At 56.6% G+C, this 14,426-nt stretch overlaps 6 protein-coding genes across 6 annotated transcripts; 5 read left to right on the plus strand and 1 right to left on the minus strand.

Moving 5' to 3' along the window:
* Positions 1–102: 102 nt before the first annotated feature.
* B0H64DRAFT_317765 (uncharacterized protein) lies at positions 103–1,253 on the plus strand (the record flags this gene model as incomplete). Its single annotated transcript, XM_062800352.1, has 4 exons — positions 103–480; positions 544–750; positions 808–966; positions 1,017–1,253. 4 exons carry the CDS (start codon positions 103–105, stop codon positions 1,251–1,253), a joined length of 981 nt encoding a protein of 326 aa, XP_062662698.1.
* A 1,150-nt stretch (positions 1,254–2,403) lies between these two features.
* B0H64DRAFT_371570 (uncharacterized protein) lies at positions 2,404–2,986 on the plus strand (the record flags this gene model as incomplete). Its single annotated transcript, XM_062802167.1, has 3 exons — positions 2,404–2,592; positions 2,628–2,757; positions 2,919–2,986. 3 exons carry the CDS (start codon positions 2,404–2,406, stop codon positions 2,984–2,986), a joined length of 387 nt encoding a protein of 128 aa, XP_062662699.1.
* Positions 2,987–4,249: 1,263 nt separating this feature from the next.
* B0H64DRAFT_93685 (uncharacterized protein) lies at positions 4,250–7,234 on the plus strand. Its single transcript, XM_062808996.1, has 3 exons — positions 4,250–4,549; positions 4,681–6,433; positions 6,486–7,234. The coding sequence occupies exons 1-3, from the start codon at positions 4,542–4,544 to the stop codon at positions 7,197–7,199; spliced, it is 2,475 nt and encodes an 824-aa protein (XP_062662700.1). The 5' UTR covers positions 4,250–4,541; the 3' UTR covers positions 7,200–7,234.
* Positions 7,235–8,061: 827 nt separating this feature from the next.
* B0H64DRAFT_387571 (dehydrase and lipid transport-domain-containing protein) lies at positions 8,062–9,388 on the minus strand. Its single transcript, XM_062803216.1, has one exon. The coding sequence runs from the start codon at positions 9,068–9,070 to the stop codon at positions 8,165–8,167; it is 906 nt and encodes a 301-aa protein (XP_062662701.1). The 5' UTR covers positions 9,071–9,388; the 3' UTR covers positions 8,062–8,164.
* A 100-nt stretch (positions 9,389–9,488) lies between these two features.
* Positions 9,489–12,919, plus strand: B0H64DRAFT_387572 (carbon-nitrogen hydrolase). The gene is made up of 13 exons (XM_062803217.1): positions 9,489–9,837; positions 9,903–9,980; positions 10,047–10,949; positions 11,003–11,075; positions 11,136–11,527; positions 11,589–11,672; position 11,724; positions 11,795–11,829; positions 11,975–12,091; positions 12,167–12,206; positions 12,260–12,463; positions 12,523–12,570; positions 12,625–12,919. Exons 1-13 carry the CDS (start codon positions 9,784–9,786, stop codon positions 12,753–12,755), a joined length of 2,160 nt encoding a protein of 719 aa, XP_062662702.1. The 5' UTR covers positions 9,489–9,783; the 3' UTR covers positions 12,756–12,919.
* Positions 12,920–12,923: 4 nt separating this feature from the next.
* Positions 12,924–14,403, plus strand: B0H64DRAFT_387575 (S-adenosyl-L-methionine-dependent methyltransferase). Its single transcript, XM_062803218.1, has 2 exons — positions 12,924–13,411; positions 13,626–14,403. The coding sequence occupies exons 1-2, from the start codon at positions 13,093–13,095 to the stop codon at positions 14,381–14,383; spliced, it is 1,077 nt and encodes a 358-aa protein (XP_062662703.1). The 5' UTR covers positions 12,924–13,092; the 3' UTR covers positions 14,384–14,403.
* The last annotated feature ends 23 nt before the right edge of the window (positions 14,404–14,426 follow it).

Consider the following 14,426-nt stretch of genomic DNA (forward strand, 5'->3'; position numbering starts at 1 on the left):
TCGGAACCAAGCTCGACGCGACAATCGTGATATCTTCCGTTCCGTTCAAGTCAATTCTCGATCCAGACGATTTACGATCCGTTCGATTCACTCGTAGCACTGATGGCTCCCCCGATTCTCCATTCGCCGGTTCAGCTGTCCCCAGCGGCGGCGCTGGCCTTATCTCAGCAAGCTCCTGCATTCCTGCGAAGCTCGTCCTCGACCGTGTCATCATCGCCTCTCAGCACCTTGCTCTCAGGCCCCGAGAAGTCAGAACAATGGCTACAATACGAGAATCTGATCGTGTCGTGTCTGCGAACGGGAGATGACCAGGCCGCACACCAATGCCTCCGGCGCCTCGTCGCCCGTTTCGGAGACGACAACGAGCGGGTGCAGGCGCTCAGGGGCCTGGTGAAGGAAGCCGAGGCCCAGGGCAACGGCGCGTTGGAGGAAGTCCTGAAGGAGTACAACCAAATACTGGATGAGAATGATACCAATATTGTTCGTCCGCCCTTCACCCTCTGTTCTGCCGATCAAGAAACCATTGGCTAACACAGGATGCAGCCTATTGCAAAGAGGCGGATCGCGCTATTGCGGTCCATGGGGCGTCTGTCCGACGCAGCGTCAGCTCTCGTGCAGCTTCTCGACTTCTCCCCCACCGATGCCGAAGCGTGGTCTGAGCTCTCGGATATCTATCTCTCGCAGGGCCTGTACCCACAAGCCATTTACGCCATCGAGGAGGTCCTGGTATTGGCGCCAAATGCATGGAATGTATGCAGTCCAACCAAGGCACCGAACCTAAGCCCTATGCTAATGCAGCCGTCATAGATCCATGCACGACTGGGAGAGTTACAATACATGGCCGCGACTGCCCCGGGCGTGGCCAATGGGTTGTACCAAAAGTACATGGCTGAGGCGGTCAAGCGTTTCGCGCGGAGTGTCGAGCTGTGCGACGATTATCTCCGGGGATACTACGGCTTGAAGCTGGTAAGGTGCTCCTCACTGGCGGAGAACTCATAGTTGCTGACACTCTGTAGGTCTCAAAAAGGTTGCTCAACGATGGTGCCAAGGCAACAAGGCAGACAGATGACAGCGAGTTCGCGCTGCCAGGCACCAGCACCCTTGAACGGCTTAATGAGCTGGCCACAGCAAGGCTGTCCGAGATTGTCCGACACAGCGCCGCGAGTGACCGGGGCTGGCGTGGTTACAGCGAAGCTGAGGTTGCTGCAGCTCGGGCGTTGCTTGCTGACGATGCATCTGCAATCGAGAGGTGATGGCACCTTGGCTCGAGCTGTGGTGCCGCGCAGAGGTCAAGTGACGCGTTCGCGATGCCCGCAATAGCGTGAGTCAGGGCGGAGACGGCCAAGATGGAGCAATTATGGCACAGATGCAGAGACTTGCACCGCGAACTTCCAGATCGCGCTCGCAGTCTGAACGGTTTCCAACAAAACACCAGGTCTCATTGGTGCCCGACTGCTTCCTGCATTAGCCGAGGTGTGGGTCTTGGGCAGGAAGGTTCGCGAACGCAGGAGCCCGAACGTGGCTCCAGTCAACGGGGCGGGCGAGGTCCGCTGCGCGGTGGGGAACGGACGGGGCGGGCCTTTGGAGCCCAACCAGATTACGATTCATCAATCGGGTTGCTGCTTGGTGAGGCTCACCCGATGCGCCTCCGGGCCCTCTTTGGGCACAAAATGGTGATCGTCAGGTTAAGCTCACGAAAAATCTGGGTTTGGCTGGGCGGCAGCGAGCAGGACAAGCGCAACTCCCTACCCCGTTCGCGATGTGTGGTTGCAGGCATCCCAGTGGCTGTTTGACGAGCTCACTCGGCGCAGACATCCAATGTACATACCTGGAACTGTTCCCAAGCTTGAGCGCTAGCCTGGGACGGCTCTGCAGAGCCGAAGTTGACGTGTCTAACGACGAGGCTCGCGGTAGAGACTGAGGTATCGTTGCACTGGGTTAGCAGAGTTCTATAGACACAGAAACGGCAATCGAGATGGTGGTGGCAAAATTTATATCTAAGGCGTCGCTGTCCGCGGAGTCTGATCTTGCATCTCCACATCCGCCTGCTCGATCCCGCCGCGAACCAAAAAAGATTGACTCCTGCCGTCGCCTCGCGGCCTCCCTGGTAGTTGGCGTCGCTGTGCCGGCTTACACATTCGGATATTTTGTGCTCCCAACCCCACGTCCTCGCAACCTACTTTCAAGGCCTGAGTGCCGACAACAAGGCAAAAAGAAAAACCATGCGGGATGGTCGAGGTTGCCTTCAGCATCGTGACCATGAAGAGAAGCCAGTGAGGTTGCAGAGAGAGAGCTGCACTCGTCACCGGTCCAACAATACCGGTGGGGGTTGACCAAGTGTTGAGGGTTGGTGTTGGCCTCTCTGGCTGTGGTCACTGTCACTGACTTCTGCCAAAACCACCAATGCCTTCGCTCCCTTGGCTCAGGACTGCAGACGGGGTTCACCGCCTGACAACGGCCACCCCTTGGGCTGGCAGAGGGCCACGAGTGCACCGCCCGTTTGCGGATGAGGTGGTCTGGATCCGGGTGGCCTGTGTTGGGTCTCGAACAGAACCGCTGTGGCGGGTGTTGAGGGCCGCAGAGCCTGAGCCTGTAAGTGAGTTTTTTTCTGTACACGCAGGGCAAAGCTCCGCCTCTTGTTCGTGCTGCAGCTGCACACCTCGCGCAGCTTGCATCCGCTTTCCACAGTTTCCGGTCTCTGCCATTACACTATTACCCGGCTGCAGCGTGGCTCCAGCTCGTCCGGCTACGAAGTTTGTCCACGAAGCAGCCAAACTGCCCGAGCCGTATAATAAACAGTCGGACCCAGCACCGTGCGTGTTCCCCCCGGTCTGCCCTCCGAAAATTGATTCTTATGTTTTTAATCGGTCCGTGCCCTGACAGCACAAATTAAACTTGTAACCTAATCTGCATCTCAGGTCGAAACCAGCAGAAGCATCCAAATCTGAACGGGCTCAAGCAGCATTTTATTGACGAATTCCGGTGAAAGCACTCGTAGTGAAGCAGCGCTCCCAAACAGACCACCTCACCTCCAAGCAGAATTACCAGGTACCGAGCGGAACCCCACCACACCAAAACTTGGTCTGATCTGTTGGACGGCACACAGCGCTCATTCCGTCCTCACCGAGATCGACGAGCGGGAACACCCACCTGGCAGTTTGTGGACGAGATTCATCCCATACTGGGTCACAATCCATCGGCCGGTACGACGACATTCTCTCTCCTCATAGTTATTTCCTTCTGTTCCGCCGTATGCACACCATTTCCCTTTCCCATCTCACTGCTAGTCGCCCGGTGCCGTACAAACCTTAGGTGTATTTCCTCATTGCCTTCAATCTCCGGGCTGTCAATCCGTTACGTTGCTTTTCTATTCTTCCGGGCTGGACTCTCTTGTTGAGTCCCGGAATGGTGGCCCCTCTTCGGCTTAGCGGTCAGTTCCAGGCACGCGCTGCAAACCTTGAGGACCAGTGTCCCATGGGGCACAGGCGGAGGGCAAACGAGGTCCAGTTTCGTCCTCGGCTCTACGATGATATTGCGGTGTTCTATGATGCACCGGACTCGAAACCAACAACGTTGGGTGTACAACCGGGACATCGTCAAACCGGCCCATGTGGTCTGCCATCACGGCACTGGAGCCCAATTGAGGCTAGTGGTCCCGCCTTGCCGGCTGCCTTGGTGTGCTGATGTTTCCGCTGCTATCGCGGGGTTTCTACGTTCCATCAAGCAACTTGGCCCCCTCACTGACGCTATGCAAGTATTGAAGCTTGTTGCCGAGTGCTGAGTGCCCGCTGAGTGCTCCTTCCCTCACCGGACACTCCCGCCATCCGCGCCCCCCCTCCCCTCCATTCCCCAGGACTCGACCGTCTCCGTGGTCACGAGCGTCACCTTGGCCAGGTTCACTGCCCCCCTTAGAGCAAGAGGCAAGTACCCAACCCCGCGCCATCGGCTCTCTCCCCCATAATAAAACCAGCTCCCCTCTCTTGGTCCCTCATAGTCGTGAGCGGTTGCCAGTTTTCTCACTCCCTTTCAACCATGGCGGACGGAATGGGTTAAAGGGTTCAATTTCGTCGCGCCTTGGGTTGCCTCGCCCTCTCGCCTCCCCTGTCTCTTTCTCTCGGCGGCCCCTCGGGTGGATCTGGTCTAGGCTTTTGGTGCATATCCTTCCCGCTGCCCGTCTCTGACCACAGCGACCCAGACCTTACCCGATCGACTCCCCTCCTCTCCGTTTTCGCGCCCAACATATAGCGCCCGTGCGTCGACATTTTCCCGAGCAACCAGTGCTGAAACGGGAACAGTCCTGTCACAGAACCCTTTCGCAGGCGCTCTCGTCCTTTCCCAGCAATATTTACCCGTTTCTCAAAGCACACAGCCTCCTCCCCTCCCGGTTTGCGCATTCCAGACACGAACATCCCTGCATCCCTTCACAACACACACCGCCAACCCCCAGCGCCATTGCACACCAAGTCAATTTAGGTCGCCTTGACTCCGCTTCCTGTCCGTGGATTGTCGAGAGTTGCAGGTGACGGATATAAGCACTACCAATGCCGCTGTAAGTCCACTCCCGGGACCGCCCTCTCCCTTGTTGACTCGGCGACTGCGCCGCACGACCCATTTTGCCTTTCCGGTCCAAGGAACTATTTGGCTGACCTGTCGCGCCCATCTCCCCGTCGCCGCGCACAGAAAACAGCGAACAGTACCAATCAACCAAAAACACGTTTCAGCCTCAAGTTCTTCTAGTGAATACGACGACGGGGACGAGTCGTCGTTACAACGGAGCGAGGACCTCAGCGAGTCCTTAGTCGACGACGACGACGAGGAAGAAGAGGAGGAGGACGAGTGGGATGATGAGTACGGGGAGCTCGACCCCTCCGATTCGGCGTCAATAAGCAACGAGTACAGTCACGCACTCCCACGATCCCACAGTCCACACCCAGTCCGTGGGAATCCTCGTAGCCACAGGATTCCTGCTGTCGGGCGCCAGTCCTTTCCATATCACGCACCTTCGGCACCGCCAATGAGTATCGACCCTTCCGACGAGTATAGTCCGTCGTACGGGCGGGGCTACGGCGGCCCACCACAACCGCAAAACCAGGGTGCCTTCTATGGCGCCAGGGGCGGGGGCCATCAGCCGAACGGATATGCGCAAAGCCACGTGGGCTACATGCAGAACCATTACAGCGGCCAGATGGTCCCCTACAATGACTATCGGAATCCCTTCTCGCCGTCGCCAATGGGTGGGAACAGCAGCAACTTCTTTCAAAATGAGCATCGCGGGGGCCACGGCCACTATGACATGATGCCTTACCACCAGCAGCAGGGTAACCACAACCACGGTTACTACGGCGGCGGCGGCGGCGGAGGCCCGGGGGGCTACGGTGTACCACCACCGCACCTTCAACCGTACATGTACAATGCGCCGCCGCCACCGCCAACCGAAGCGCCTGCGCCTAAACCACCGACCCCTGCCCCCCCACCGCCTGAGAAACCAAATCCAGAGATGGAAGCGCTGAAAGCGCAACTTGCCAAATTTGAACAAGAAGAGAAGAGGAAGGCGGAGGCGGAAAAGGTAGCGGAAATGAAGGCCAACATGCAGAGAGAAGCCGAAGAAGCGCTCAGAAGGCGGATGGAGGACATGCAGCGAGCGCAAGAGGAAGCAAAGAAGGCGATCGAGCTGGCACAGGCCGAGGCTGAGAAGGCGGCGCGGGAGCGGCTAGCAGAGGAGAAGAAGCAAGAGGAGGAGAGAAAGAGGTTGCAGGCGGAGGCCATGCAGCGGATCGAACGGGAAGCCCGCGAGAAGCTCGCCGCCGAGATAAAGGCGGCTGAGGAGCGCAAGAAGCGCGAAGCGGAGGCTGCCGCCTTAGCTGAGGCCCAAGCCAAGGCCAGGATCGAGCTAGCCATCAGGGAAGAGCAGGAGCGAATTCATGCTCGGATGAAGGCCGAAGAAGAGGCAAAAGCCGCCGCCGCCGCCAAAGCAGCCGAGGAAGCAGCACGGCTAAAGCGGATGGAAGAGGATGCCAAAAGGGCGCTCGAGGCCGCCATCAAAGAGCAAGAGACTAAGCTCGCGGCCGCCGTCCAAGCCGAACGCGAGAAAATCGAAGCCGCTCAGAAGGCCGAGGCCGAAGCGAAAGCCGCTGCCGCAAAGAAGGCAGCCGAGGAAGCCGAGTGGCGGAAGCAGCTCGAGGCGGAAGCCAAACTCAAAGCCGAAGTTGAGGCCCGGGAGAAGCTCGAGGCCGAGCGCAAGGCGGCCGAGGAGGCCAAGGCGGCCGAAGAGCAGAGGAAAAAGGACGAGAAGATCTACAAAGACAAGCTCCTCCAGGAAGCCAAGGACAAGGCCGAAGACGCTGCGAAGAAGAAGGAGAAACCGCCCATCAAGTTCAAGGATGCCGTCGGCCGCAAGTTTAGCTTCCCCTTCCATCTGTGCCAGACATGGCAGGTACGTAGCCACGCACTCGGACTTTTCTTTCGCCTCTGCTAACTGTCTACAGGGTATGGAAGAGCTCATCAAGCAGGCCTTCCTACATGTCGACGTCATCGGCCCGCACGTCCAAGAAGGTCACTACGACCTGATCGGCCCCAACGGCGAAATCATCCTCCCGAGCGTCTGGGAGAAGGTTGTCGAGCCCGACTGGGCCATCACCATGCACATGTGGCCAATGGACAAGGCCCCTCTTCGCCAGCAGATGCCCCCTAACATGCAGCCCGGCGGCATGCCTCGCCCTCCGCATCCCGGCCACCACCCACAACAACAGCAACACCACCCCCAGCGCCCCCACCCCGGGATGGCCGCGGCTTTTATGCGCCCGCCGAGCACCCGCCCAGGAGGCGGCGGTATGGGCGTTCCGCCCCCGCCACCGGGCGGCATTTGGGCAGGCAATATGCAGGGTGGCCCCGCCGGCATGCCCCCTGGACCTCGGATCGTGCGACCATCGATGGAGCCGCAGATTGTGACAGTCGACCCGAATAAACCCCCTCGGAGAAAGGATAAGGCCGCTCCGTCGTCCATGCTCGGGTGGATGGCCGGGAGCAAGCCCAAGAGCAGCAGCAAGAAGTACGTTGGCGTCCTAGGCCCCGACCCCGTCCCTCCCAAGCATAGCCATAATCACCGCTCCTCCTCTTCCGCCTCCTCCCAGCAGTATACCTTGTATTTCTTCTACCCAGCCCAACTATGGCCTCCCAAGTCCGTTTCTTTCCCTTGTTGAGTGGCTGGCGGTGTTTGTTTCGTCATGGTTGAAGTTGGTTAAAGGAAGAGTGTGCTAACGTGAGGTGACTTTAGGAAGAAGCATTAAACTGGAACGCCCCTCGTCGATAGCCGTCGATCGCCACATATTGTGGTCGCCATTTTCGCCGATGAACGTCGCCGAATCGTTGAGCTGGACGATCAATCCGATGACACTGCCCCCATCTTCCGCTTTTAGAAAGTCGCGGTCTTGCCTGCAACCTGCTATTCGGTTTGGCTTTTGATACCTTGTCGCCCTACTCGTTTATTTCCCCTTTTTTGGTTTTGGTTTTGCTTTGTTTTGCTTCGCCGAGTTATGTTTGGATATCCCCCTTCTTCTTCCAGGTTTGATTTCTAGCGCGGCGTATCCAAACGGCCTGGTCTGATCAGGGCGTCAGGTGTATCGCCGCCGGAGTATGGGGTTGAGGGACGAGGTATGAGACGTGGGACGACGAGGTATGAGGGATGAGTGACGGAGTATGATGAATGGAGGTCTGCCACCGTCATTAAGCTTCGGAGGGAAACGATACGGCCATGAACACGTTGGGTGGCTGTCTTTTGAAACAGCAACACGATACCGCGGCGAGTTTTGCCCGGTTCCGGCGCAAAGAGTCAATGTCAATAGTCAGCCGCGTGGCGAGGGAGGGTTTGCTTGTTCTGGATTTGCTTTGCAGATTTAGACGGATTGTTTTTGTTGTTTTGCCTTGTTGTCTGAAGTCGTTGGAGATGCATAGTCTTGGTTGGGATGTTTTGGTTTATATTCTATGTTCTATACTCAGATCCCTCTTCTAGGAAACCAGCGAAAACAGAAAAATCGTATACACATAGCATACATGTTTGTACATGCCTCCTGAAATCGTACGCCTGCTTGACTCTCCACCAGGACTGGCCAGCCCTGAACACCACCCCCCAAGGAAAGCACATGCCAGCATCACAACCACTGCGCCGTCACCTCCCTCCATACAACTGCCTCGCCCGCCCCTCAAACGCCTCCACCATCTCGTCCACCTTCTCATCCGCCAACTGCCCCGCCGCAAACCCCAGCGCGGGATTCGAAAACTGAAACGTCACGCTCAGCACCACCTCCGCCCACTCCCCCTCCGATCGCGCGAGGGGCTTCACCGTCCACCGCGTAACGAGACTCTCAAAAATCCCCTCCATCTTGCCCCCCTCCTCAGAAGGGGAGGGGGAGTATCCCACCGACCGGAGCACGTCGGCCGGGATGCTGGTCGCCGCGCTGCCGCTCACTGCCTCGACTACCGACCCGGGGACGCAGTACACGCGTGAGGTGTAGGTTTGCGTGAAGGGGCCCCAGCCCACTGTGAGGTCGGCGAGGGCTGGGTGGCGCGTTGGTGTGCTCGCTGCTGATCCCGCTGCCGCTACCGCTGCCGCTCCCGCTCCTGGGTTGTGTTGGGATGTGTTGCTGGTGCCGGTGCTGGTGTTCGCGGTAATGGGGGCAGTGGTGGTGGGCGTGGTCACCCACTTCGTCACGCGCGAGTGTGGGCAGTGTGGGAGGAAGTGTGTGTACGAGTCGATGTCGGCGATGAGCGTGTAGACTTGCGCCGCTGGGTAGGGCAGCAGCCGCCGCGCGTGTAGGGTCTTTGGGGGGGAGGGGCCGCCGTTGGCGCTGGCTGCGAGGTTGGGGAGTGCTGAGAGTAGCCAGGGTCGGGAGGGTGTTGTTGAGAGCGGGCGGGTGGTGGTGGTTGTGGTGATGGTTGGTTGGGATTGTGGGTTGTGAGCTTGAAGGAGGGGCGGCGGTGGTGGGAGTGGCGGTTGTGAGAGCGACGGGAGTGAACGTAGATTAGTACGCTTTGCTAGGAGGCGGCGCGCCGGTGCTGGTAGACGCGGTGCCATCGTTGGAGGCGAGAGGAGGATCGCGTGATGTGTTCGGGGTTGAAGGGATATGCTCGTGGTCAGGGCAGGATATGTCGGGTTTTCATGGTATAATTCGGTCGTTGAGGGGAGGCTAGTTTTCGCGCAACGCAGATATTGTTATCGGGGCTCCATTGCTACACAGATGTTTGGCCAGCAACATCTATCCCAACGAGTGACTTCGAGATGTGATGAACCGATGGTTCGTCTTGGGTGAGATTGCCGAGGCCGGACCCTGCAGGACTAATTGGACAGTGGACATAATTTTTAACCTTGTCAATCCTTCAAACCCTCGCTGTCTACTAGCCGCATTAGGCAATGTGACGTCTTCATGCCCCGCGGTGCATTTCACTGTTTATTGAGGGGTAGAAACGGGACAAGAGACCTTTTCAGGGCTTCACAACAAACCACCCCGAATTTCTCAGAGTGGGAGTCTCAGAAAGGCTTAACTGTAGATACGGCCCACGGCGAAGCTGTTTGTGCCGTTGACCTTATCTACAGGTCCCGCCTCTCATAGCATCTCACTGCGGCGTGGTCACACGTCGTTGGAAGCTGCGAGTTTCGGATGAGCAATCCCAGATAGAGGAAGATAAAGGAGCTTACATACTAGTACACTGATGACTCGACTCTCCCCGAACTTAAACTACTAGACCATCCACACAGAAGCATATCCACACCAACGGCCACCCACAACCATGGGTCACCTTGTGACGGTTGCGACATGCAGCTTGAACCAATGGGTTCTCGACGTGAGTAATTCGCCAATAGTTTCCGTTTCTTGTATCTTCATGTTGAGTGCTGATTCTGGTTTCAGTGGGAGGGTAACCTCGGTCGTATCATCGAAAGTATCCATCAGGCAAAGGCGGCTGGTGCTCGTCTTCGTGTTGGTCCCGTAAGTCACGCATCAGAAGCCACGAGCGTATTCTGGTTACAGGCCCCATGCTCACTCCAAATAAAGGAACTAGAAATATGCGGGTACTCGAGTCTGGACCACTTCCATGAGCTCGATGTTTACACACACAGCCTGGAGATGCTGGCCCAGCTTCTGCGGGACGAAAGCACTTATGGCATCCTTCTCGACGTTGGCGTGCCTATCCTCCACCGGAACCTGCGGTACAACTGCCGGGTTATCTGCCTTGACGGCAAGATCCTCCTGATCCGGCCCAAGATGTGGCTCGCCAACGACGGCAACTACCGCGAGATGAGGCATTTCACCCCCTGGATGCGTCCCAGAGAGACGGAACTCTTTCACCTGCCTAAGATACTGGCCGAATTGCAGGGCGAAACCCACGTCCTATTTGGAGATGCCGTCATCTCCACCCCCGAGACCGCCTTTGGTGCAGAGACCTGTGAGGAGCTCTTCACCCCAAAGGCTCCGCATATTGACATGGCCTTGGACGGTGTCGAGATTATCACCAACTCCAGCGGCAGTCACTTTACGCTGCGGAAACTCGACACCCGGCTGCAGTTGATCATGGAAGCAACTCGCAAGTCAGGCGGTGTCTACCTCTACGCGAACCAGCAGGGTTGCGATGGCGAGCGCTTGTACTTTGACGGCTGTGCCATGATCATAGTGAACGGCGACGTCGTCGCCCAGGGATCTCAATTTAGTCTCAACGATGTTGAGGTCGTGACTGCCACAGTCGACTTGGAGGAGGTGAGATCGTACAGGGCAGCCATCTCCCGCGGACTTCAAGCAGCAACATCCACCGCCAAGTACCAACGAATTCAGACGCCGTTCGAGCTTAGTTCCGAGGAAGATGACGCCGATGTTACGATGGCACCAACCCTGCCAATCCAGCCGCGGTACCACTCTGTCGAAGAGGAGATTGCGCTGAGCGGTGGCTGCTACCTCTGGGATGTAAGTGAAGACTGTAAAAAACAAACGACCCGGCTAACATTTTTGCTCTCCAGTACCTCCGGAGATCCGGGACTGCGGGCTATCTCGTGCCCCTGAGCGGCGGTATCGACTCATGCGCAACTGCGGGTGCGTTCCGAACAATTTGAATATCCTTTCGCCCACATGCTCATACTCACCACCTTCTAGTAATCGTTTACTCGATGTGCCGCATCGTCATGGAGGCCATAGCAGACGGAAACAAGCAAGTAATCGAAGACGTCAAGCGCATCGCCAAGTACGGCGGCGAGAACGTGCTGCCCACAACGCCGCAGGAGCTCTGCAACCAGGTCTTCTCCACCATCTACATGGGCATGAAGAAGCAGAGCTCGCACGAGACGCGCCAGCGCGCAAAGGACCTGGCCGAGGCCATCGGCAGCTACCACGTCAACCTCGACATCGACGACGTCTACGAGGCCCAGAAGCAGCTCGTCGTCAGCACCGTCGGCTTCGACCCCAAGTTCAAGGTCGAGGGTGGCACCGTGCAGGAGAACCTGACGCTGCAGTGCTTGCAGGCTAGGATCAGGATGGTCACTGCTTATGTGGGTTGAATCTATTATTGTATTGTTGTTGTTACTTACCGTGTGTTAACCTGCCGGGTAGGAGTTTGGTCAGATTCTCCCGACCGCGAGGCAGAGGCCTGGCGGTGGAAGTCTCCTGGTCCTAGGCAGTGCAAACGTTGGCGAGGTAAGAATTGTCGCAAATGCAACGCTGGTTTCACCACTGACATGAAAATAGAGTATGTGACTCCCTGTGCTGTGAACGCCTAAACAGTAGGTAGAGCCGATTCTGACGTATATCTTGTCTAGGCTTGAGAGGCTACTTGACGAAGTACGACTGTTCAGTAAGTCTATCCTGGCTAGTCTGGCCACCTCATCTCGGGTGCTCGTTATAATGACCGCTAACTTCAATTTTAGAGCGCCGATATTGTACGTCGGCCATGCTGTTCCGTGTGGCGAAGAAAGCATGAAACTGACACACCCGTCTAGAATCCCATCGGCTCCATTGACAAGGCCGACCTGAAACGCTTCATTGCGTGGGCCGAGAAGAACTTTGATCTTCCGTGCCTCCACGGGTTCTTGACGGCCGTACCCACCGCCGAACTCGTACGTGCTTCCTACTAATGATCTTTGAGCCCCTCAAGAGGTGTGCTAGTATGCTGATTTTACTGCACCCTGTAGGAACCCATCACGCAGGATTATGTCCAAAGCGATGAAGCAGGTATGACCTTGTCCGCCAGTACTTCTAAGGCAACGATACTCACCCAGGATTAGATATGGGCATGACCTACCAGGAACTGACCATCTTCGGGCGCCTCCGCAAGCTCAACAAGCTCGGCCCGTTCGGCATGTTCCAGCGTCTTGTACACGACTGGAGTATCGACCGCGAGCGCAAGCCAGAAGACGACGCGCCGTACTATACGCCGACACAGGTCGCCGACAAGGTCAAGAAGTTCTTCCACTTTTATGCCATCAACAGTACGTATTTCCCGCCAGAATCGGTCCTCGAAATGGGAGCGTAGCTGACGGCGGAACAGGGCATAAGATGACCACACTGACGCCGGCTCTGCACTGCAACGACTACTGTAAGTGGAATTGCGCAGACTGAACATGGGAATCGTGGCTGATGAGTGTTGCAGCGCCGGATGACAATCGCTTCGATCTGCGGCCGTTCCTGTATCCGCCCTTCTGGAAGAGCTGGAGCTTCAAGCGGATCGATATGGAGCTAGAGAAGATCGAGAAGAAGCGGGCGAGCAAAAACAGTGATTAGAGTGTGAAAAACGTCGGAATCTGGTTGATGGATATAGAAATACGTCAAGATAAAAGACATTTCCCGATTTGGTTTGGTGTGTGTCATGAATGTTTCTTGCAGGTGGCCCCGCAGAGAGCCCCACTTCTGATAGCCCTTTTCTGCAAATCGCCTTTTTTTCGCGGTTACAAAATTTCTTTCCTCAAGTTTCAAACTTCGAAACCTCCTCGCACGAAATGCTGCGCCGAAGTTGCATTTCATCAGGGGCAGTTCAATGACCTGCAGCAGCTGCTAGCTGCTCCTCATAGGCGCGCCGCAGTTCTTGCTTTCTTTTTTTTATTTCTAAACAACGCCCACCATGACGGTCGACAGCGCCGTGGACGTGGCCGTCGCTGCTCCGGCCGACGCGCAAGAGACGCTGGCTGCCCAGATGTCCTCGCTCGAAATAGCGCAGAGCACGCAGCAGGCCGAACTGCCTCCCCACCGGTCGCACGATCCGCAGTACAACCAGAAGAGGAGCGACCCGTTTCAGTTCGGATCCCGCTACCTCGGACAGGAGGACGACCCCTTCGAGTTCAATGCCTGGGACCACGTTGAGACTGACGACACATACAAAGAGTATGCGGAGCAGCAGTACGCTATGCAGCGTCAGGCACCTGTATCCGACTTTGACAAGAGTGAGTGGAACTTTTCTCGGTTTATTTTCTTGTCTCGGGCTGAAAAGCCCGGCGCTTGTGATGATTTACAATTATAAGCATAGTTCATCTGAGTTTCTATGAAGACACCTATGTAGTTATAGTCTTTCGCTCCCATCTGATGCGCCTCACCCATACCCCGTCGATGTTTGCCTTGCAAGAAAGACTGTGGGCAAATCGGCTAACTAGTCAACAGTGCGTTTCAATTCGGATCCAGCCAAGTGGTGGAACTTGTTCTACAAGAACAACACGGCCAACTTCTTCAAGGATCGCAAGTGGCTCCAACAAGAGTTTCCGATTTTGGACAAAGTGACCCGGGAGGATGCCGGACCCGTGACACTCCTAGAGATAGGAGCCGGCGCCGGGAACACGGCGTTTCCCGTTCTAGCCCAAAACAAGAACCCGAAGCTGAAGCTCCACGCTTGTGACTTCTCCAAGAAGGCAGTTGAGGTCATGCGCAAACATGAATCTTACGATGCGGCGGTGATGCAAGCTGACGTTTGGGACGTTGCTGGCACCGAACTGCCGCCGGGCCTTGAAGAAGGATCCGTGGACGTGGCCGTAATGGTGTTTATCTTCTCTGCACTTTCCCCATTGCAGTGGAAGAAGGCGGTGGAGAACGTCTACCGTGTGCTCAAGCCGGGCGGTGAGGTCTGCTTCCGCGACTATGGAAGAGGTGACCTTGCCCAGGTGCGGTTCAAGAAGGGGCGGTACCTGGAGGAGAACTTTTACATCCGAGGCGATGGCACTCGCGTCTACTTCTTCGAGAAGGAGGAGCTGCAAGATATTTGGGGCGGCAAGCTCAGCAAGTCAGTCGAGGGCGACGAGGCCCAAGATCTACAGCCAAGCTTCGAGATTGAGGAGCTTGGCTTCGATCGCAGACTGCTTGTTAACCGTGCCAAGAAACTTAAGATGTATCGGTGCTGGATCCAAGGCCGATTCAGAAAGAAATAAACAATATATTCTCTCGCAAATTCTTTTCGTGCCGTGCCTTGTG

This window comes from Chaetomium fimeti (genome assembly GCF_033439085.1).
Source record: "Chaetomium fimeti strain CBS 168.71 chromosome Unknown B0H64scaffold_2, whole genome shotgun sequence".
Lineage (NCBI taxonomy): Eukaryota > Fungi > Ascomycota > Sordariomycetes > Sordariales > Chaetomiaceae > Chaetomium > Chaetomium fimeti.

Coding starts and splice junctions, on each gene's coding strand:
- B0H64DRAFT_387571 (XM_062803216.1), bottom strand. CDS start 9,070: ATGGCACCGCGTCTACCAGCACCGGCGCGCCGCCTCCTAGCAAAGCGT.
- B0H64DRAFT_387575 (XM_062803218.1), top strand. CDS start 13,093: ATGACGGTCGACAGCGCCGTGGACGTGGCCGTCGCTGCTCCGGCCGAC. Junction 13,412..13,625: donor TGTATCCGACTTTGACAAGA/GTGAGTGGAACT, acceptor ACTAGTCAACAG/TGCGTTTCAATTCGGATCCA.
- B0H64DRAFT_93685 (XM_062808996.1), top strand. Junction 6,434..6,485: donor ATCTGTGCCAGACATGGCAG/GTACGTAGCCAC, acceptor AACTGTCTACAG/GGTATGGAAGAGCTCATCAA.
- B0H64DRAFT_387572 (XM_062803217.1), top strand. CDS start 9,784: ATGGGTCACCTTGTGACGGTTGCGACATGCAGCTTGAACCAATGGGTT. Junction 9,981..10,046: donor CTCGTCTTCGTGTTGGTCCC/GTAAGTCACGCA, acceptor CTCCAAATAAAG/GAACTAGAAATATGCGGGTA. Junction 11,830..11,974: donor TGACGAAGTACGACTGTTCA/GTAAGTCTATCC, acceptor ACACCCGTCTAG/AATCCCATCGGCTCCATTGA.